Genomic DNA, 22,443 nt, shown 5'->3' on the forward strand with positions numbered 1-22,443 from the left:
TGTATCATATATGATGCATGGACATGAGAGAAATACGTTCTGTGTACCACACGTGATACACGGGGCAGACAAACGGTTAACATTGCCTTTTCAGGGTTTATAAAAAAGTAGTAATCCAGAGCAATAGATTTGCAAAATTGTTAGAGAGTTAGGTAAGATGGCTTTTTTGTGCCATGACAGTGACACCTGTGACAACACCATTGCCAAGAGATATCAACCCAAGTAGACAACCTTCCCTGGGATAAAAATTAGTAGCATGGAAAGGGGCAACTTGCATGCAGTTGAGTCTTTCTCAAGAATCTTGCCCAAGCCTGCACATACACATGCATACAGATGCTTAGTCAGCATTCTCAGCAAAGGCCCTACATTCTCATTATATTTTAAGTTCTTATATAGAATTACCAAGAAACACTAACTCAATGTATTTAATCTCTCCCTCCTATCAAATAATTCTAATGAAATTTTCCCCAGAGTTTGTAACCATATAATTCTTTCTTTGCCATAGTTTTGGGACAAGTTATGAAAGTTTACAACTGCCTTAATTTTATTGACCATAACAATTTATTGAATTCCCTTTCAACCTCCACATCTCTATGAGAAACTCTATTCTAAGTCATTCAATCCCATTCTCTATGCATCTTAACATTAATCCATCAAATGGTCTGTGTTGAGTTACAATTATACAAAGCTATAGAAAAAAAACTTTATTCTTCTTTCATTTTACTGGTTTTAGTCTGAGGGCTAGGGTCATGCTGGAGTTTGTTGATGTTTGTATATGTATCAACTGCAGTGCTTCCCTGATACTATTTTATCAATCTCATAGAGAACAATTAGCTGAAAGGACTATAGGTTATATAAAAACTACATCTATACCACTTTGAAACAAATTTTTCTTACATCAGCTACCCATAGATAAATCTATTACATTTGCTACCCTATGATAAATTCTTACTTTTGCTACCTACAGATAAATTCATTATTATTCATTATTATTGATGCCTACAGATAAAACTGTTACTTTCACCACCCTGCCTACTGATAAACTCATTACTTTTGTCACCCACAGATAAACCCTTTGCTTTTGCCACTCACAAATAAAACCATTACTTGTGCTACTTACATTTGAATCCTTTACACTTACTACCCACGTAAACCAGTAAAAGAATAAAAAGTATTCTAAGTGACTAAGACTATTTTCATATTAGTTACAGACAAAAATTGGACTAGTAAATGAGAAATATGATGTAAATTGTATATACCAATCAAATGAACGCTTTGTGGGTGAGATATTCAACTTTTTGGCAATCTGTCTATTGTATTTTGTGAACGTATAGCCTGTAGCTATTGTTACCATTAACCATTAGTACACTATTTTCTCTAGAATTGTTTTCCCTGCTACTGCCTTGTTACTACAGGGGAGAAAACTCATATGGTGAGTTGATGCACCTACAGTGTGCTAAAAGTAGAAAGAAACTTTGAGTATATGAGCTGATGTAGAAGCAAAGCAAATAGTCTATAACTTTTGTTTATGTTTGTTTTTGTTAAATTATCTATTTGTACAGGTGCTAAATGTGAGAGAAATACCTTCGATGGGGAGAGATGCCTTTATGGTGCCTTAAACAATGAGATTCGGAATCTACTGAAGTCTTTCAAAGTTATTACAGCTAAAATTCTGCAGAGAAATATATTTGATGAATACTTGCAAAGGTATTTCATTAAAATTTTTCATTTATTTTAAGTTATTGATATGTAAAATCATGGTTGTTCTTGCATACAGGCATGTACCCTCATCCCTCTTCAGCAAATCAATCCTAATCTTGCAGGTTCATGGGTGCTGATGTCACATAAAAAGCATCCATACCTTGGATAAGTATGTTGAACTATAGTCCCAGGCCAACCAAAATCTTGTGAGAGGATTTGGTGGTGGACAGAAACTAAAAGAGCCCTGTTGTATATATGCATGTGTGTATATATATGTGTGTGTGAGTTTATAGGGATATATTATCCGGGCAAATACCGTGTTGGCTCTCAGTTAAGTTCCAGGTTACGGCTAGCCACATCAAGCAGTATTTTATGTCTATGATTACTATTAGTTGTCAGTCACTCTGTAAATTCCTCTGATGGGTAATTCCGTGTTTGCTTCACTGGATGGTAATATTGTCTGGAGCAGTGCTTTTCAAACTTTTTGCTGGACCGGAACCCCAAGGAAACATTCTACTGGCTCAAGGAACCCCTGTGAAATAATTTAATAGTTTTATGCACACATATCTGCACAGGAGAATTAAAAATTACTGCCGATTTTAGCAGTTTTGTAACTTCTTGCGGAACCCCTGGACTGTGCTGGCGAAACCCTGAGGTACCGCGGAACCCTGGTTTAAAACTACTAGTCTGGAGTATATATTATCAATAATTATAGCAATATAGAATATGGAGACTAATTCATCCTCAAAATTTATTTGCTCTTATTTTACAATTTTATACAGCTTATTTTTATGATCTTTGTGACCTACACGTGTTTCCACTGCACAGATTACTGACATCAGTGTACAATTTTCAGTGCAGCTTCTTCAGGGTCTATTCATTTGGCTAGTTGTGTGTTGTGTGTGTGACAACATGTAATAGGTGCATATGAATGTCACTGTCATACAAGCAGTGTCATTTGCAGTATCCTGCAGAAACATGTTTGGCCAGGGGGGGGGGACTATCTTGCTTGGAAACGGGTGAGGTGTTGGCGACAGAAACAAACCACCTCAATAAAGTTCATCTGACTCATGCAAGCATGAAAATGTGGATGTTAGAAACTTTGATGATGATGAATATATTGGATTATCGTTGATTATTTATTCTTTTAGCACTAGTGAAATTTTTTTTTTTTTTGGAAGCACTCCGTCGGTTCCGATGACGAGGGTTCCGGTTGATCCGATCAACGGAACAGCCTGCTCGTGAAATTAACGTGTAAGTGGCTGAGCACTCCACAGACACGTGTACCCTTAACGTAGTTCTCGGGGATATTCAGCGTGACACAGAGAGTGACAAGGCCGGCCCTTTGAAATACAGGTACAACAGAAACAGGAAGTAAGAGTGAGAGAAAGTTGTGGTGAAAGAGTACAGCAGGGATCACCACCATCCCCTGCCGGAGCTTGTGGAGCTTTAGGTGTTTTCGCTCAATAAACACTCACAACGCCCGGTCTGGGAATCGAAACCGCGATCCTACGACCGCGAGTCCACTGCCCTAACCACTGGGCCATTGCGCCTCCACACTAGTGAAATACTTCATGTTATACATGGAATTACATTTTTGAAGAGAAAAAGAAAAACATAAAAAAACTGAGAAATGTTGTCAGAAATTGTGGATAAGCAAATCTGAAGAAACAATCTTCAAACTAATAGTGGAACTTTTATACATTGATAGGCTAGAAATAGCAGCCAAATTTCTCGCAACACACTCTTTTTCAATATTGTCTAACTTCATTCTCCTTCTCTATATTTTTAGGTTACAAGAAGACATTACATTTTCTGACATCATATTTTATGTGCATGGGGTCCGTTTTTCAGCGCACAAGGCTGTTCTGTCAAGTCGTTGCTCTTATTTTGCTGAGCTTTTCAATACAAAATGGAAGAACAAATCTGAAGTGAATCTGAATCACCAACTTGTAAGCTCTTTTGATTACTTTAAAAAGCAAAAAATGAGAGTTTAGTGAAGAACTTTACGAATTAATTATGCAAATTAGGTGCAGGAGTGGCTGTGTGGTAAGTAGCTTGCTAACCAATCACATGGTTCCAGGTTCAGTCCCACTGCGTGGCATCTTGGGCAAGTGTCTTCTGCTATAGCCCCGGGCCAACCAATGCCTTGTGAGTGGATTTGGTAGACGGAAACTGAAAGAAGCCTGTCGTATATATGTATATATATATATATATATATATATATATATATATATGCGTGTGTGTGTTTGTGTGTCTGTGTTTGTCCCCCCTGGCATTGCTTGACAACCGATGCTGGTATGTTTACGTCCCCGTCACTTAGCGGTTTGGCAAAAAGAGACCAATAGAATAAGTACTGGGCTTACAAAGAATAAGTCCCGGGGTCGATTTGCTCGACTAAAGGCGGTGCTCCAGCATGGCCGCAGTCAAATGACTGAAACAAGTAAAAGTAAAGTAAAGTAAATTATAGACAGTTATAATGGTTTTTAACATAGACACAGGCTTCAAATTTGGGAACAGAGGATATTTGATTATATCGACGATTACAGATAAGTTCACCGCCATCAATTTACCATGAGAAAAGTTCACCAGGAGGAAAGTTTACCAAGAAAATATATTTGTAGTACCATAAATCCTTGAATATAGTCCGCCCTTGAGTATAATATGCAGGGGATTTTTAGGGGGCTGTACTTCTGAAAAACCTAAACCTTGTATATAATACGCACTCCTTCTCCAACCTATATAATGTCCTTGGTTTGTAAAAATGTATACGGTAACGTCCTTTATTATTATTGTATATATAACATAATGCAAACGCGTGGCTTTTTTGTGCATTTTGTTTGCAGAAAATAAAGAAATAACAGTAATAACATTTAATAAATGTTGCTAACTGCAAGTTATGGATGATTTAAGGTATTTTCGCGCCCGACATCACAAAATGCGTCTGAATAAACATTGCCGGACAGCAAATAGAGACTTGGACATTGCTTAGAAAATAATTTTCATTTTTAACCTCATATATAGTACGCACTAGGGATTTGGACCTTTAAATTTCGGGAAACAAATGCAGATTATACTTGAGGATTTACAGTATCTCACCATTAATAATTAAAAGCTATTTTATTGAAAAAAAGGGTGATTTGATGATGGTGAACTTTCCTTGCGATGAATTGATGATGGTGAACTTTCTGGATATGTATATCAACCTCAGTATTCTTTGGAAGCACTCCGTCGGTTACGACGACGAGGGTTCCGGTTGATCCGAATCAACGGAACAGTGAAATTAACATGTAAGTGGCTGAGCACTCCACAGACACGTGTACCCTTAACGTAGTTCTCGGGGATATTCAGCGTGACACAGAGAGTGACAAGGCCGGCCCTTTGAAATACAGGTACAACAGAAACAGGAAGTAAGAGTGAGAGAAAGTTGTAGTGAAAGAGTACAGCAGGGATCACCGCCATCCCTGCCAGAGCCTCGTGGAGCTTTAGGTGTTTTCGCTCAATAAACACTCACAACGCCCGGTCTGGGAATCGAAACCGCGAGTCTGCTGCCCTAACCACTGGGCCATTGCGCCTCCACTCTCAGTATTCTACTTGTAAAGTGTTTAAGTGTTTAAGGTAAATGGCTCACATTATTTTGTCACAGGTTTGATTCCTGGACTGAGCAGTGAATTTTATCTTTCAGCAAGGCATGTCATTTCATATTGCTCCATTCCACTCAACTGAGGTGGTGATGGTAGGGGTTAATTCTGTGGCAGTCAGCTTCACCTTCATCCTTTTGGGGTTGATAAATAAAGTGCCAGTCAAGTATTGAGGTGGAGACAAAGGTCTCCCACCTGGGCCCTTTAAAATTGCTAACCTTGTGGCTAAATCAGAAACCATTTATCATTGGTATTATTACTGGTTATTGGAATGATGTGAACTGACAGAATCACTAGCATGCCAGACAAAATGTATATTGGCATTTCTTCTGGCTGTGCATTCTGACTTCAAATGCCATCAGAGTTTTGATGTACTGTTTTCTGCTACAACAACCTACTTGTCTAGGAGGCCCCATAAAAAATCATGTATTTATTTCTTTATTGCCCACAAGGGGCTAAACATAGAGGGGACAAACAAGGACAGACAAACAGATTAAGTCGATTACATCGACCCCAGTGCGTAACTGGTACTTAATTTATCGACCCCCGAAAGGATGAAAGGCAAAGTCAACCTCGGCGGAATTTGAACTCAGAACATAACGGCAGACGAAATATGGCTACGCATTTCGCCCGGCGTGCTAACGTTTCTGTCAGCTCGCCATATTGTCACCCTGGTGTGTCTGTGTCATAAGAAGCTTACTTCCCAACCACATCGTTTCAGGTTCGGTCCCACTGTATGGCACCTTAGGCAAATGTCTTCTACTATAGCCTTGTGCAGACCAAAGCCTTGTGAGTAGATTTGGTAGACAGAAACTGAAAGAAGCTTGTGTGTGTTTGTCCCCCACCACTGCTTGACTCTCTCGTAACTTAACAGTTCAGCAAAAGAGACCAATAGAATAAGTACTAGGCTTTAAAAAAAAAGGTCTTGAGGTCAATTTATTTGACTAAAACCTTTCAAGGTGGTGCTCTAACATGGCCATTTATCAAATGACTGAAGTAAGTAAAACTAAAAGGTACATACAGCCAGCAGGTAAGCCACACATATTAACTATGCACAATCACACAAACATATTGGTTTTTATGCTTACAAATGTTTTACACCTTACTCTATTCACAGATTTACCCGCAAGCATTCAAAGCTCTTTTAGAACATTTATACACAGGTTGGTATACACTCTTTTAATGTAGCGAGTTGATAAAGCTGTTAAAGTATCAGCTAGAATATCATCCTGTATTCCTTTTTGGATCTCTGTACTCATCATTATTAGCATCACTACCTATTTCTTTACTACCCACAAGGGGCTAAACACAGAGAGGACAAACAAGGACAGACAAACGGATTAAGTCGATTATATTGATCCCCAGTGCGTAACTGGTACTTAATTTATCGACCCCGAAAGGATGAAAGGCAAAGTCGACCTCGGCGGAATTTGAACTCAGAACGTAACAGCAGACGAAATACTGCTACGCATTTTGCCCGGCGTGCTAACGATTCTGCCAGCTCGCCGCCTTAGCATCACTACCACCCACTGCCATCATCATTTAACACCTTTTTTCTATGCTGGCATGGGTTGGACAGTTTGACAGGGGCTGACTGTCTGAAGGGCTGTTCAGGTTCCATGTCCGTTTTGGCATGATTTCTATGGCTTGATGCCCTTCCTAATGCCAACCACTTTACAGAATCCACTGGCATGGGTGTTTTTTACATTGAAAAAAAATGGTGAATTGATGACATTGAACTTTCCTTGCAATGAATTGTTGATAGTGAACTTACTGGATATGTATATCAACCTCAGTATTGTACTTGTAAAGTGTTTAAGTGTTTAAGGTAATGGGCTCACATTATTTTGTCACAGGTTTGATTCCTTGACTGAGCAGTGAATTTTATCTTTCAACAAGGCATGTCATTTCACATTGCTCCATTCCACTCAACTGAGGTGGTGATGGTAGTCAAGACTATTGGAAAGGTTGCAAAACGCAACAAAAATTTTAGGAAATTAAAAATAAGAAATAAGTGGAAATTTTACCGGTGAGTGTGTTACATTATAAGGCACAAAAAGAAAATGACTCTCCCCAGACACGAGGTGACAATTTCTCCAGTATTTGTTCCAAGATAAAATGTACTTGGTCCACTCTGTAACTTGGTTGGTCACAGCTGGAAAACCTTTCATTATAAGGTCAGCTTTTGGTGGTAGATGGGCAGAATCATTAGAATTTGGACCAAAATGCTTTTGTGGTATTTGTTCTGGTGTTAAGTTTAAACCCTACTGGGGTCAATTTTGTCTTTTGTCCTTTTGAGGTTGATACAATAAAGTACCAGACAAGTATCTGGGGTCAATTTAATCAACCAACTCCCTCTCTTAAAATTGTGCCTATATTAGAAACAGTTATAGGCTAACTTGTTCAGGGTTGGCCTGAAGCTACAGAACAGCATACAACAACATTATCCTTGTCATCACTGTCATTGCCTTCATCATCATCATCATCATTTGTAATTTCTTAAAACAAAATTATGAATAATTTTCAATGTTTTCATTTGTTTTGTTTCTTTATCTTCTTTAATATTTCCACCACCACTCTCATCGCCATCGCCGCTACCATCTATTACCATAATAGATACCTCAGAAATTGGTGTGGACTACGTCGATGACTATGTTCGTCTAGCAAGACACTGTAAACTCGATGCTTTAGAAGATGCCGTAAGCCGAAATCTCAGAAAGCTGTATAGCTATGGTAAGTAGGATGATTAAAGTTCAGGTCTTTTCAACACTAACTGTGACAAATTTTTATTGCATTTCACATTCTTCTTTTGTTTATCTTTTCCTGATTTCACTCATTAGAATCCAGTTATGCAGGGGTACCACCTTCAGGGATTTTACTCAGTTATATTGCCACCACCACCAGTAGTAGTAGTAGTAGTAGCAGCAGCAGTAGCAGTGGTAGTAGTAGTAGTAGTAGTAGTAGTAAGGCATTATTGTCTTAAATCCTTGGACTCACCATAATCAACTGCTACAAAGGTAAAGGCGATGCTTTAGATAGAAATAGCTACAGGGGTATCAAATTTCTAGATCAGGTGATGAAAGTCACTGAAAGGGTTATAGCCTAACTAATCAGGGAGAGAGTTAGCCTAGATGAGATGCAGTTTGGTTTTGTGCCAGGCAGAAGTACCAGTGGTGCTATATTTCTGGTAAGGCAACTGCAGGAGAAATACCTAGCCAAAGATAAACCTCTGCACTTGACTTTTGTTGACTTCGAGAAAGCCTTTGACAGAGTCCCCCAATCTCTTATCTGGTGGTCCATGAGGAAAGTAGGGATAGACGAGTGGTTGGTAAGAGTTGTACAAGCCCTATACGGGGATACTGTCAGTAAGGTGAGGGTTGGCAACAAGTATAGTGAAGAATTCCAGGTAGAAGTATGGGTTCACCAAGGATCAGTCCTCAGCCCCCTCTTATTCATCATAGTCCTCCAGGCAATAACAGAGGAATTCAAGACAGGCTGCCCCTGGGAGCTCCTCTATGTTGATGACTTTGCTCTAATTGCTGAGTCACTACCAGAACTAGAGATGAAGTTTCAGGTGTGGAAGCAAGATCTAGAATCAAAGGGTCTTAGAGTCAATCTAGCGAAAACCAAAGTCCTAGTAAGTAGGAAGGGAGACAAATCACAAATCCCTTCAGGGAGATGCCCTGCTTGATCTGTAGAAAAGACGTAGGTAGAAACTCCATAAGATGTATGCAGTGCAAGCTATGGACACATAAGAGGTGCAGCAATATGAAAGGAAGGTTAACCGGGAAGATAGTTTTTGTGTGTGGCAGATGCACAGGGACAATAAACACTGAAGATGTACAGAAAAAGATTCCCTCACATGCCAGGGGAAAAAACTAGAAGTAGTTGATAGCTTCTGTTACCTAGGTGACTAAAGTCAGTAGTGGGGGTGGATGCTCTGAGAGCATAGCCTGGGTAAAGTTCAGACAGCCCCTATCTCTGCTGGCAACAAAGGGCCTTTCACTCAGAGTGAAAGGTAGACTGTATGAAGCATGTGTGTGATGTATATATATGTATATGTTTCTGTATATATATATATGTATATGTATATATGTATATATATATATATATATTAGTTCCATATCCTACCCACCTCTCCAACATTGTATCTTTTTTGTCTTACATTACCTTACTTGTTTATTTTTGTATATTGACAGTTTCTTCAAAGCCTTGTATCAAAATAACAACCATAACCGTGGAGTGTGAATCGGTTACACAGAACTTACAAACTGACTTTCTCAAACTGGCCAACGCAACTCAGCCTCATGAACTTGGTTCTTGGGTAAGTAACAAAGTTTTAACGTTTTTTGAAGTATAGACTTTCTCTAGAATATTTTATTACTAAAGCAATTTCCAATGGCATGAAAACAGCCCCTCAGTACACGATGTAGAATGGTTAGCATCAGTAAGGGCATCTAGCTGTTGAAACCATCTGTTGAAGCAGGCACTGGAGAACAGTTCAGTCCATCAGATCCTGTCAAACCATCGTACATGGACTATGGATGTTAAATGTTGATTATGGCATAAAGGACCAGATTAATTCTATGTAGTTGTTTCTTTTAGCCCTGTGTCAGTCTTGGTTGAGTAGACTTGTATTAAAAGGCATTGAAGTTGTGACCATCCTTGTCATAAAGCACTTTACAGTACCAGTTTCTTCTCTCACACCTCTGAACTTTGGAATTCATTTCCACAGTCTTGTTTTCCGCTTCAATATTACCTCCAGTCTTTTAAGTCTAATGTACATCGTCACACATTGGCTTTTGTCTAGCGTCTATTTTATTCTAGTAGCTCTTACATTTTCAGTGGTCTAAGGACCTTGTAACGAGCAAATGCTTAAAAAAAAGGAAGGCTAACTAGGAAGATGGTTTTTGTATGTGGCAGATGCTCGGGAGCATTAACCTCTGAAAATCTGCAGAAAACAACTTCCGTCACTTTCCAGGGGGAAAAACTAGAAGTAGTTGATAGCTTCCGTTGTCTTGGTGACCAAGTCAGTAGTGGGGGTGGGTGTGCTGAAAGTGTAACGGCTAGAGTAAAAATAGCCTGGGCAAAGTTTAGGGAGCTCTTACCTCTGCTGGTGACTAAAAGCCTCTCGCTCAGAGTAAAAGGCAGACTGTATGATGCATGTGTACGAACAGCCATGCTACATGGCAGTGAAACATGGGCCGTGACTGCTGAGGACATGCGTAAGCTCGCGAGAAATGAAGCCAGTATGCTCCGATGGATGTGTAATGTCAGTGTGCATGCTCGACAGAGCGTTAGTACCCTGAGAGAAATGTTGGACCTAAGGTGCATCAGTTGTGGTGTGCAAGAGAGACGATTGCGCTGGTATAGTCATGTGGCGAGAATGGATGAAGATAGGTGTGTGAAAAAGTGCCAATCCCTAACAGTGGAGGGAACCTGTGGAAGAGGTAGACCCAGGAAAACTTGGGACAAGGTGGTGAAGCACGACCTTCGAACTTTAGGTCTCACTGAGGAAATGACCAGCGACCGAGACCTTTGGAAATATGCTGTGCGTGAAAAGACCAGGCAGGACAAGTGAGTCCAGCCCACTTATGCATGCCTTTCCTCCCTTGGACACACAAAGACCTGTTGAGGCAAGCGAAGTCGATATTGAACCTCATCCGACGACAGGCACCTTTGCTTGCGAAGACCTGTTGGGGCAAGTGAAATCGGTATCGAAATTGAACCAATCCTATGACTGGCACCCAGCAGATGCCAGGACCCCTGGACTGGAGATACGTAAAAAGCACTATCCGAATCGTGGCCGATGCCAGCACCGCCTCGACTGGCTTCCGTGTTGGTGGCACGTAAAGAGCACCATCCGAATCGTGGCCAAAGCCAGTGCCGCCTCGACTGGCTTCCGTGCAGGTGGCACGTAAAATGTACCAATCCGACCGTGGCCGATGCCAGCCTCACCTGGCACCAGTGCAGGTGGCACGTAAAAAGCACCCACTACACTCACGGAGTGGTTGGCGTTAGGAAGGGCATCCAGCTGTAGAAACATTGCCAGATAAGACCGGAGCCTGGTGCAGCCTTCTGGCTTCCCAGATCCCCGGTCGAACCGTCCAACCCATGCTAGCATGGAGAACGGACGTTAAACGATGATGATGATGATGATGATGAAGTCATTTAAAATATTTAATTAGAGTTAGGTGAACTTGAAGTAATTAATTAATTAATTAATTAATTATTGGATGTTTTACAGCTGTTTCTGGGATATCCCAAGTGATAGGTTGGTATCTCCATACACTTGGTGTTCCATCATCAGACGCAAGGTGGAGTCTCTCTTTTACTCTTTACTCTTTTACTTGTTTCAGTCATTTGACTGCGGCCATGCTGGAGCACCGCCTATAGTCGAGCAAATCGACCCCGAGACTTATTCTTTGTAAGCCCAGTACTTATTCTATCGGTCTCTTTTGCCGAACCGCTAAGTGACGGGGACGTAAACACACCAGCATCGGTTGTCAAGCAATGCTAGGGGCACACACAAACACACATATATATATATACATATATACGACAGGCTTCTTTCAGTTTCCGTCTACCAAATCCACTCACAAGGCATTGGTCGGCCCGGGGCTATAGCAGAAGACACTTGCCCAAGATTCCACGCAGTGGGACTGAACCCGGAACCATGTGGTTGGTTAGCAAGCTACTTACCACACAGCCACTCCTGTGTGAAAGTTCCAGGCAGGGAAATTCACAGATTATACGGGAATAAAATTGTAGATGGAAGAATAAAGAGTAAAAAGACATTCAGTAATGAACAGAGGGAAAGTCTTTCAGGTGTTTATGTTTTCCTTCTGGGAGTTCTAGAATGATTGAGTGTTAGTTCTCTCTTCTTTTCCCCCACCCCATTACTTATTCGTCTTCTTTGATAGTTCTTCATGTTTTTTTCAGTTGTGGGGAAAGACCATGTTTTTTTCAGGCATGTTTAACATTTTCTCTACAAACTACAAGACGTCTTTTTTTTTTTCATACAAAAACTAATGCAAATTTCAAACAGGGTATAGCTGTGAAAAGAGCCCAGAAAAATGGGTAATACCCACTACGAAATGGGTGGGGGAGAAAAGTTGCCAACAGGTGGCTACACGAAATTCAACTCTATACTTTAAAGAGTGTCTTCTACTATAGCCTCGGGCTGACCAAAGCCTCATGAGTGGATTTGGTAGACGGAAACTGAAAGAAGCCCATCATACACACACACACACACACACACACACATATATATATATATATATATTAATAAAGATTTTAGAAATTTTTACTACCAGTGGCCTAGCGTATTGAAAAATTAGTCAATAGACTATATATTATTCATATAAAATATAGTGTACATTTAAACACACCTCTTAATGTGTTTAAATGTACACTGTATTTTATATATATATATATATATGTGTGTGTTTGTGTCTGTGTTTGTTCCCCCACCATCATTGCTTGACAACCGATGTTGGTGTGTTTGCATCCCCGTAACTTAGCTATTCGGCACTAGAGACTGATAGAATAAACACCGGGCTTACAGGGAATAAGTCCAGGAGTCGATTTCTTCGACTAAGGGCGGTGCTCCAGCATGGCCACCATCAAATGACAGAAACGAATAAAAGAATAGAAGAATAAAAGAATACCAGAAGAACGTTCCGTGCCACTAAACCAAGAAGGTTTTGTCTTATGAAGAAAGGCTGAAGACGCTCGACCTTTATTCTCTAGAAAAACGACGACACCGTGGTGATCTCATTCTTGCTCACAACATCATAAGTGGAAAGTGTAACCTCTCGAAAGAGCTGTTCTTCACTCCTGCTCCAGAGCATAGGCTGCGGGGTCACTCCGAAAAGCTCTATCTGCGACGATTTCATCTCAATCGAAAGAGAGGGGCTTTCTCCGTCCGGGTTGCGGATCCGTGGAATAAGCTGCCAGATGAGATAGTGAAGATGCCAACGACCGCTCAGTTCAAAGTCTCTCTTGACCAGAAATGGCCTGAACTCTTTGCATGAACACCTTCCCTGTACATAATTCCATGTCCCCCCTACATGGCCTTGCTTTTTGCTTTTTGAGCCAAAAAATTAACTTAGCTTAACTTAACTTAACTTATATGTATGATGTATTTTAAGGCTAATGTCTGTGTACATTTGTATAACTGAGATATTTTGGTTGGATTATATAGTTATCTGTTTTACACTTCTTTCTGTATTCTGTAAGTGTCACAATATAGAAACATTTCTCATGGCAGCTGCACACAATTTACAAATGCTTACATTTTTTTATGTTTACCATGAATTTTTCACAGGTCCAGCTAGTATTATATTAATCTGCTTGAAGCTGGTAATTTTTATAAGCCTAAATTTTCAGTGTCATCATCATCATCATCATCATCGTTTAACGTCCGCTTTCCATGCTAGCATGGGTTGGACGGTTCAACTGGGGTCTGGGAAGCCCGAAGGCTGCACCAGGCCAGTCAGATGTGGCAGTGTTTCTACAGCTGGATGCCCTTCCTAACGCCAACCACTCCGAGAGTGTAGTGGGTGATTTTATGTGCCACCGACACAGGTGCCAGACGAGGCTGGCAGACGGCCACGCTCGGATGGTGTTTTTTATGTGCCACCGACACAGGTGCCAGACGAGGCTAAAACCACCCCCATTTTCTAATCTAATTTGAATGCAATTTAGAATGGTAATGTGTTGATGATGATGATGACAGTTGTGGTAATGATAATGATGTTAAAGTATACAGCACAAATTTCTATTTTGTAGCCAATTAGGGAACTACCATTTGATCCTGAATATCCCAGCATGTTTGCAGATATAGGATTTATAGTGGAAGGTTATCGCTTTTTAGGTCATAAGGTAAGTTAACCTATTTTGTTTCTGCTTTCATTAACAGAATTATAATACCACTGATACATGATGTATAAATTCCAATCCTCCCAATTGTGTTAACAACCATTTAGTATTCTTCCTGGTCAGTTTCTGTCAAACTGTCCAACCCATGCCAGCATGGAAGGTGGATGTTAAACGATGAGGATAATGATGATTATCATCATCGTTTAGCGTCCGCTTTCCATGCTAGCATGGGTTGGACGGTTCAACTGGGGTCTGGGAAGCCAGAAGGCTGCACCAGGCCCAGTTTGATCTGGCAATGTTTCTATGGCTGGATGCCCTTCCTAATGCCAACCACTCCGTGAGTGTAGTGGGTGTTTTTTACGTGCCACAGGCACGGGTGCCAGACGAGGCTGGCAAACGGCCACAATCGGATGGTTTTTTTTCATGTGCCACTGGCACGGGTGCCAGACGAGGCTGGCAAATGGCCACGATTGGATGGGGTTTTTTTTATGTGCCACCGGCACAGGTGCCAGATGAGGCTGGCAAATGGCCACGATCGGAAGGTGCTTTTCACGTGCCACTGGCACAGGGGCCAGGCGAGGCTGGCAATGGCCATGATCGGATGGTGCTTTTTACATGCCACCGGCACGGGGGCCAGGCGAGGCTGGCAACGGCCACGATCGGATGATGCTTTTTACGCGCCACCGGCACGAGGCCAGTCAGGGCGGCGCTAGCAACGGCCATGTTTGGATGGTTCATGATGATGATGATTATTCTGTCAAACATGAATTTTATTTATTCACATTGTTTTGAATTAATCATGTATTATCTCATATCTTCAAGATTTTGATGATGTGATTGTTTATTCTTTTAGAATGACATCTTAGGGTAGGTATGAGAAACTGAATCTGGCCAGTTTAACCATGAAACAAGTAGAATTTTAGGGCCTGATGTGGCTAGTTCAAATATTAAAGAGTTAAATGGTATAATACAAGGGTAGGCCTGAAAAGTTCATAGGCTGACTATGAAGGAGTGTTGCTAGAGCTGTGAAACCTTGCATACATTAATTTTAAATCTTCTTATTAATAACTCCATTGTTTCTTTCTTAGTTGTACAAAATTTATGTGAAGTCTCCGGACTTTAGCATCAAAGGTGATCGCCTAGTTCACCTGGTGCACAGTGCAGGTGTTGATGACGAGTTGCTTACAGACATTTCTATTTTTAATGCTAACCTCCTGCAGAATCAGTGTGGCAATGTGTGACAGTGCAGTTCACTCCATCCAATGGGATTCTATGCAGTTTCCATATCCCATTGTATTAGGTAGCTGAGAATTCCTCAGAAACTTGTACCCCTAACATAATTCTAAAACTGAATCAATGTGACAATATGTGTTATAAAGTAAGCATTTTGGATTACATTAAAGCCTATCCAATGTATTTCTGTACAATTTCTTTCCACTGAAATTCACTTTATCATCATCATCATTGTTCGACCGTGGTCGAGACAATGGAATTTACCATGCTACGCCAAACTTCACGGTCCATCATAGCATTACGGAGGTCCTGTTGCTGGATGCCTGTATCCCTGGAGATTACATCAGGATAGGAGAGTGTGCGCCCTCTGGTATTGTGAGTAGATGGCTTCCAGAGGAGGAGAGTAGAAATTGCCTCGTTTTCACTTTATAGGCTGTGACCAACCCAAAGCTAAAGTCGAAGAAAAGACAATTTCCTAAGGTGTCAGACAATGAGTTAGAATCTAGAATCTTATAATAGTGTAGGGTATGTGTAAGTGGTTGGACTCAACCAGTTTGAACAGAAAATGGGTAGAATATCTGGGCTTTATATGCCCAAATTAAGTGCCAAAGTAGAAGTTAGACAATTTCCTAAGGTGTCAGACAATGGGTTAGAACCTAGAATCACATGATTGCAAAGAGAATATCTTAACCCTTTAGCATTCAGATTATTCTGTCAAATGGAAGCTTTTTTTATTCACATTGTTTTGAATCAGTCGTGTTATCTCAGAGCTTAAAGATTTCTATGTGTGATGCTTATCTTTAGAATGAACAGAAAATGGGCAAAATATTTGGTTCTAGATGCTAAAGGGTTACTCTTACATCAATGCACATACATATACTCTTTACTTTTTTACTTGTTTCAGTCATTTGACTGCAGCCATGCTGGAGCACCGCCTTTAGTCAAGCAAATCGACCCCGGGACTTATTCTTTTGTAAGCCCAGTACTTATTCTATCTGTCTCTTTTGCCGAACTGCTAAGTGATGGGGACGTAAACACACCAGCATCGGTCGTCAAGCAATGCTAGGGGGACAACACAGACACACAAACACACACACACACATACATATATATATATATACATATATACGACAGGCTTCTTTCAGTTTCCGTCTACCAAATCCACTCACAAGGCTTTGGTCGGCCCGGGGATATAGCAGAAGACACTTGCCCAAGATGCCACGCAGTGGGACTGAACCCGGAACCATGTGGTTGGTTAGCAAGCTACTTACCACACAGCCACTTTAAAATTTTGGCACAAGGTCAGCAAGTTTGAGGAAAGAGGGTAGTCAATTACATTGACTCAGCATTCAACAGGTACTTATTTCATCAACCCTGAAAGGCTGAAAGGCAAAATCGACCTTGGCTGAATTTGAACTCAGAATGTAACACCAGAAGAAATGCCACTAAATAATTTGCCCAGTTGCTAATGATTCTGCCAGCCTGCTGCCTTAATACACACACATTCTTTTCTACTCTAGGCACAAGACTCAAAATTTGGGGGGAGAGGGCCAGTCGATTAGATCGACCCCAGTATGCAACTGGTACTTAATTTATCAACCCCAAAAGGATGAACAGTAAAGCTGACCTTGGCAAAATTTGAGCTCAGAACATAAAGACAGACAGGAGTGGCTGTGTGGTAAGTAGCTTGCTAACCAACCACATGGTTCCGGGTTCAGTCCCACTATGTGGCATCTTGGGCAAGTGTCTTCTGCTATAGCCTCGGGCCGACCAATGCCTTGTGAGTGGATTTGGTAGACGGAAACTGAAAGAAGCCTGTCGTATATATGTATATACATATTAATATATATGTATGTGTGTGAATATGTTTGTGTGTCTGTGTTTATCCCTCTAGCATCGCTTGACAACCGATGCTGGTGTGTTTACGTCCCCGTCACTTAGCGGTTCGGCAAAAGACACCGATAGAATAAGTACTAGGCTTACAAAAAACAAGTCCTGGGGTCGATCTGCTCGACTAAAGGCGGTGCTCCAGCATGGCCACAGTCAAATGACTGAAACAACTAAAAGAGTAAAAGAGTAAGTATTTCGCCCAGCATGTTAACGTTTCTGCCAGATCGCACCTTTACACACATGTATATTACTACTGCATTTGTTACGTGTGGAAGTGCAAGTGTGCATGTACATGTGAGTAGTCAGTCCATTATCAATGCATTTTTATCAATCTATCACTGTTTTCTACCTTGTTTTTAATCCAGTGCATCCTTTCTACACGAACTGACTACTTCAAAGTTCTCCTGACAGACCATTTCAATGAAAGTGAGAACTCTGAAGGGATTCCTTTTCTCAGTTTACATGAAGTCAGTGCTTTAGTCTTCCGACAAATTATGTATTTCATCTATACAGACAGCTGTGAGGTATGTATTTAACTGACACACGATATCTGTTTGTCTGTCTGTCTATCCACCTGTCGGTCTGTCTCAAACCCACCCACCTACCTACATATCTACCTACCTGCCTATGTACCTACCTACCTACCTACTTACATGCAAACATTCATACATATTTATGAAAATCAAATAATACTATCAATAATAAATCTCCGAGCGAGTTATAAACAGTAGCTACAACACATCGTGACGTATATTTACCATAGGATGGCTTCCCTTTGCAAATACTGATAGGGCACAGAAAGTGTGTTTATAGCCAGCTGGAGGCGGTGGCCTCCTGGGGCTACAAACTACAGTAGCATCCACCCTTAGAGGGTTAACCATATTTCAATGGCAAATATATGTCACAAAATAATACTAATTTTCCTCTTACCGTTATTTTCATCTAGTATCACTTTTTTATTGTTTCAGTATTTACTGACATTACTTCTGCTGGTCATTTTTAGGCTTAACAACCATATACATGGTCATATATACATGCGTGTGTATATACATACAAACAAATGAACAAAATTCCACATTGTGATAGAAAATGTTGGATATACTATACCAGGGTGGAAGATATCACCTGCATCTTCAGCAGTGGCTCCAAAATAATAATAATAATAATAATAAATGCCCTGATGCAGTACCAGGCAGTGGCTCTCATGGCTTCTGATCTTAACTGATTGGAAGTGTTATTATGTACATTGATTTGTCTTGGTATAAAAGATGGCTACAGCAAATATTCTGCTCAATACCACAGGTTTGCTTGTCAGTTGTTTGACCTTAACCAGTTGAGCATGTTCCTTAGTGGCTGACAATATGTGCATCTCTGATCATGAGCAGAAGTAGTTGGGGAGCATCATAGCCATGTGTTGAGAGGGATTCTTTGGAGTTTGAATAAATCACCTCAGGAAACATGGGTGGTTCTTTCAACATCCTTAAACAACCCTTATTCAGGGACCTTTTGAGCGGGATGGGCTACTCAACCTGAAGAAAATTCTAACTGGGCCCCACCTGCAAGGTCATGTGCTGTTTGTCTTGATATGAGATCACCATGTTGCGCACATATGGTTGTGATGCATGTGCCTAGTGTACCCTTATCAGACGGGTAGTCATGATGGGTATACTGGGCTTCGTATATTTTACCCCAGTGTCACTTTGATGGCATGAACTGCTCTCTCGCTCAATAATAATAATAATAATAATAATAATACTTTCTACTATAGTCACAAGGCCTAAAATTTGTGGGAAGGGGACTAGTTGATTGCATTGGCCCCAGTGCTTGACTGGTACTTATTCTTATTGACTCAGAGAGCATGAAAGGCAAAAATCAACCTCGTCAGGATTTGAACTCAGAATGTAGAAATGGACGAAATTTCGCTAAGTATTTTTCCTGGCATGCTAACGATTCTGCCTTGATGATGATGATGTTGATGATGATGATAATAATAATTGCTTCAAATTTTGACACAACGCCAACATTTTTAGGGGTGAGTTTAGCTGATATACTATTAATCCAAATACTTTAGTTTATCGACCCTGGCAGGGTGAAAGGCAAAGTTGACCATGATGGCATTTGAACTCAGAATGTAAAGAGCTGCAACAAATGCTTAGTATTTTTGTCCAATACTCTAACAATTCTACTAATCTACCACTTTTAATAATAATAATTATCCTTTCTGCTGTAATTTTGAGGGTGGGAGACAAGCTGATTATATTGACCCCCAGTATTTGACTGGTACTTATTTTCATTGACCCTGAAAGGATGAAAGGCAAAGTGGAATTTGAACTCAGAATGTAAAGACAGACAAAATGCTGCTAAAAGTTTTGCTTGGCTTGCTAATGATTCTGCCAACTCACAACCTTAATAATAATAATAATAATAATAACAATAACAATAACAATAATAATGATAATAATAATAATAATATGGAGACCTGAGAATTGAGATCGCTAAGATGTGGCAGCTACTAGAGTTCGGAAGTTATCCCTATTGTCATCAGAGCATTGGGTTCAATACCACCCAATCTAAAAACTTTAGAAATATCCTACAATCTAGGTGTATTGTAAAAGTCGGCATTACTTGGAACTGCATGCATATTGTCTGTCTGAGGCCCTTGTTGTGACTTGATAAACAATATAAACCCCTGTTAGACACAATATCTTCAATCAACAACCTCACAATATCGTATACTGTGCAACGTCTATAATAATCATAATAGTAATAATAACAATAATAATAACACTGGAAGCTATGCCAACATTATGGAATAACAACAGAAAAAAGATGGTATAAGCACACACCAGAAAAGGTCACAGAAAACGAGAAAGCAACCGTACTCTGGGATATGTCAATACACACAGATAGAGAAATTAAGGCCAACAGGCCAGATATAGTTGTCAGAGATCATGAGGTAAAAAGATGCTTTCTAATTGATGTATCAATACCAGCAGATGACAACGTGTCTCTAAAAGAAATGGAGAAACTCTCAAAATACAAAGACCTGGAAATAGAGGTAACCAGAATGTGGAATCTAAAAACAGAAACAATCCCTATCATAGTAGGCGCATTAGGTATGATAAAAAAATATTCAGACAAATACATAACAAAAACACAAGGACTTACAAACACATATAACATGCAGAAAATTGCACTACTGGGCACTGCACACATCCTACGCAAAACACTTTCAATACAGTAACCATCAGAGTATCACAACAAATCACAGCACATACCCAAGGCACACAGAGCTGCGCTCGGTAGTGAAGTGAAAGTACGCTATAAAAATAAAACTACTGAATAATAATAATAATAATAATAATAATAATAATAAATGCCCTGATGCAGTACCAGGCAGTGGCTCTCAGGGCTTCTGATCTTAACTGATTGGAAGTGTTATTTTGTACATTGTTTTGTCTTGGTATAATAGATGGGCTACAGCAAATATTCTGCTCAATACCACAGATTTGCTTGTCAGTTGTTTGACCATAACCAGTTGAGCATGTCCCTTAGTGGCTAATGATATGTGCATCTCTGATCACGAGCAGAAGTAGTGGGGGAGCATTATAGCCATGTGTTGAGAGGGATTCTTTGGGGGTTTGAATAACTCACCTCTGGAAACATGGGTGGTTCTTTCAACATCCTTAAACAACCCTTACTCAGGGACCTTTTGAGCGGGATGGGCTACTCAACCTGAAGAAAATTCTAACTGGGCCCCACCTGCAAGGTCATGTGCTGTTTATCTTGATATGAGATCACCATGTTGCGCACATATGGTTGTGATGCATGTGCCTGGTGTATCCTTATCAGACGGGTAGTCATGATGGGTATATTGGGCTTCGTATATTTTACCCCAGTGTCACTTTCATAGCATGAACTGCTCTCTCACCCAATAATAATAATAACAGTTTCTTTTTTATTTTTCTGTTACTAGATATCTGAATCCAATGTCTCTGATGTCCTCTACACTGCTGATATCTATCTACTTCCTGGTTTAAAAAGACAGTGTGCAAATTTCATGTCCAAGAACTTAGAAGTTCAGCAGGTTGTATCAGTCTTAAGAATAGCACGACTATTTAATCTGTATCGTTTACAAAATCAGTGTGCTGAATATATGGCTACCAACCTTGTGAAGGTAGGTCACAAAACATCATGTGTCTGCATGCATTCATGTTTGCATTGAAAACATAGCTGTTCATATATATTGTTGCCCCTCGTCATCATCATCATACAATATCTGTATTCCATGCTGGCAAAGGTTCGACACTTTGGCCAGATTCAGCTAGCTTAAGAGCTGCATTGGTTACCAGTGATGCTTTGACATGGTTTCTACAGCTCTATGCCCTTCTTTGGGTGAGTATTTCCTAATATAGCTCCCACCGGCCAATGTCTTGTGGGTGAATTTGGTAAACAGAAACTGAATTAACACTTATATATGTGTGTGTGTAACGATAATTTCTTATTGGTATTTTACAATATATATATATATATATATATCATTATCATCATCGTTTATATACATATATATATACATATATATATACATACATATATATATACATATATATCTATACATACATATATATATATATACGAAAGCAATCACTTACCGTTAATAGCGAACACTGTGTTTCTGGATCACAAACATAGAAAAAGTAGTTTGAATTCCGTCATCAGCGCTATATATTCGATAGCTTTACCAAATGCCACCAGCCCTCACTTCTGACCCAGCGACATCAGATAGTGGGGGGAAGTGCGCAGATGTTAAAACTAAGTAACGACTGGGAACGTAAATTTTCCCTCCAAAATTCTGCCATGCGCGCCTTCTGGGTAATCGTAATGGGATGAGGAATCCACATGGTAATGCAATAAAAATGGTAAATAATTTTCCTGTGGTTTTTCATGTAACCAACAATTATTTACCAGTAAATTTCGGTATGTAAATACGACAAATTAATTGTCAGGACCTTTGTAAGGTCCTGACAATTAATTTGTCGTATTTACATACCGAAATTTACTGGTAAATAATTGTTGGTTACATGAAAAACCACAG

The 22,443-nt window shown here is 40.1% G+C and overlaps 1 protein-coding gene across 2 annotated transcripts in view; it reads left to right on the top strand.

The window, feature by feature from the left end:
- LOC115211932 (ankyrin repeat and BTB/POZ domain-containing protein 1-like) overlaps window positions 1-22,443 on the top strand; it is a 40,466-nt gene that overhangs the window by 16,314 nt on the left and 1,709 nt on the right. For both annotated transcript variants that reach the window (XM_029780683.2, XM_036503060.1), the window contains 8 exons: window positions 1,563-1,707; window positions 3,494-3,653; window positions 6,460-6,505; window positions 7,959-8,075; window positions 9,542-9,666; window positions 14,136-14,228; window positions 17,714-17,872; window positions 21,325-21,525. In XM_029780683.2, the coding sequence (XP_029636543.1) occupies window positions 1,563-1,707; window positions 3,494-3,653; window positions 6,460-6,505; window positions 7,959-8,075; window positions 9,542-9,666; window positions 14,136-14,228; window positions 17,714-17,872; window positions 21,325-21,525 (1,046 nt within the window). The remainder of the gene's footprint in view (window positions 1-1,562; window positions 1,708-3,493; window positions 3,654-6,459; window positions 6,506-7,958; window positions 8,076-9,541; window positions 9,667-14,135; window positions 14,229-17,713; window positions 17,873-21,324; window positions 21,526-22,443) is intronic.

This window comes from Octopus sinensis, linkage group LG5 (assembly GCF_006345805.1).
Source record: "Octopus sinensis linkage group LG5, ASM634580v1, whole genome shotgun sequence".
In the NCBI taxonomy this organism is placed as follows: Eukaryota; Metazoa; Mollusca; class Cephalopoda; order Octopoda; family Octopodidae; genus Octopus; species Octopus sinensis.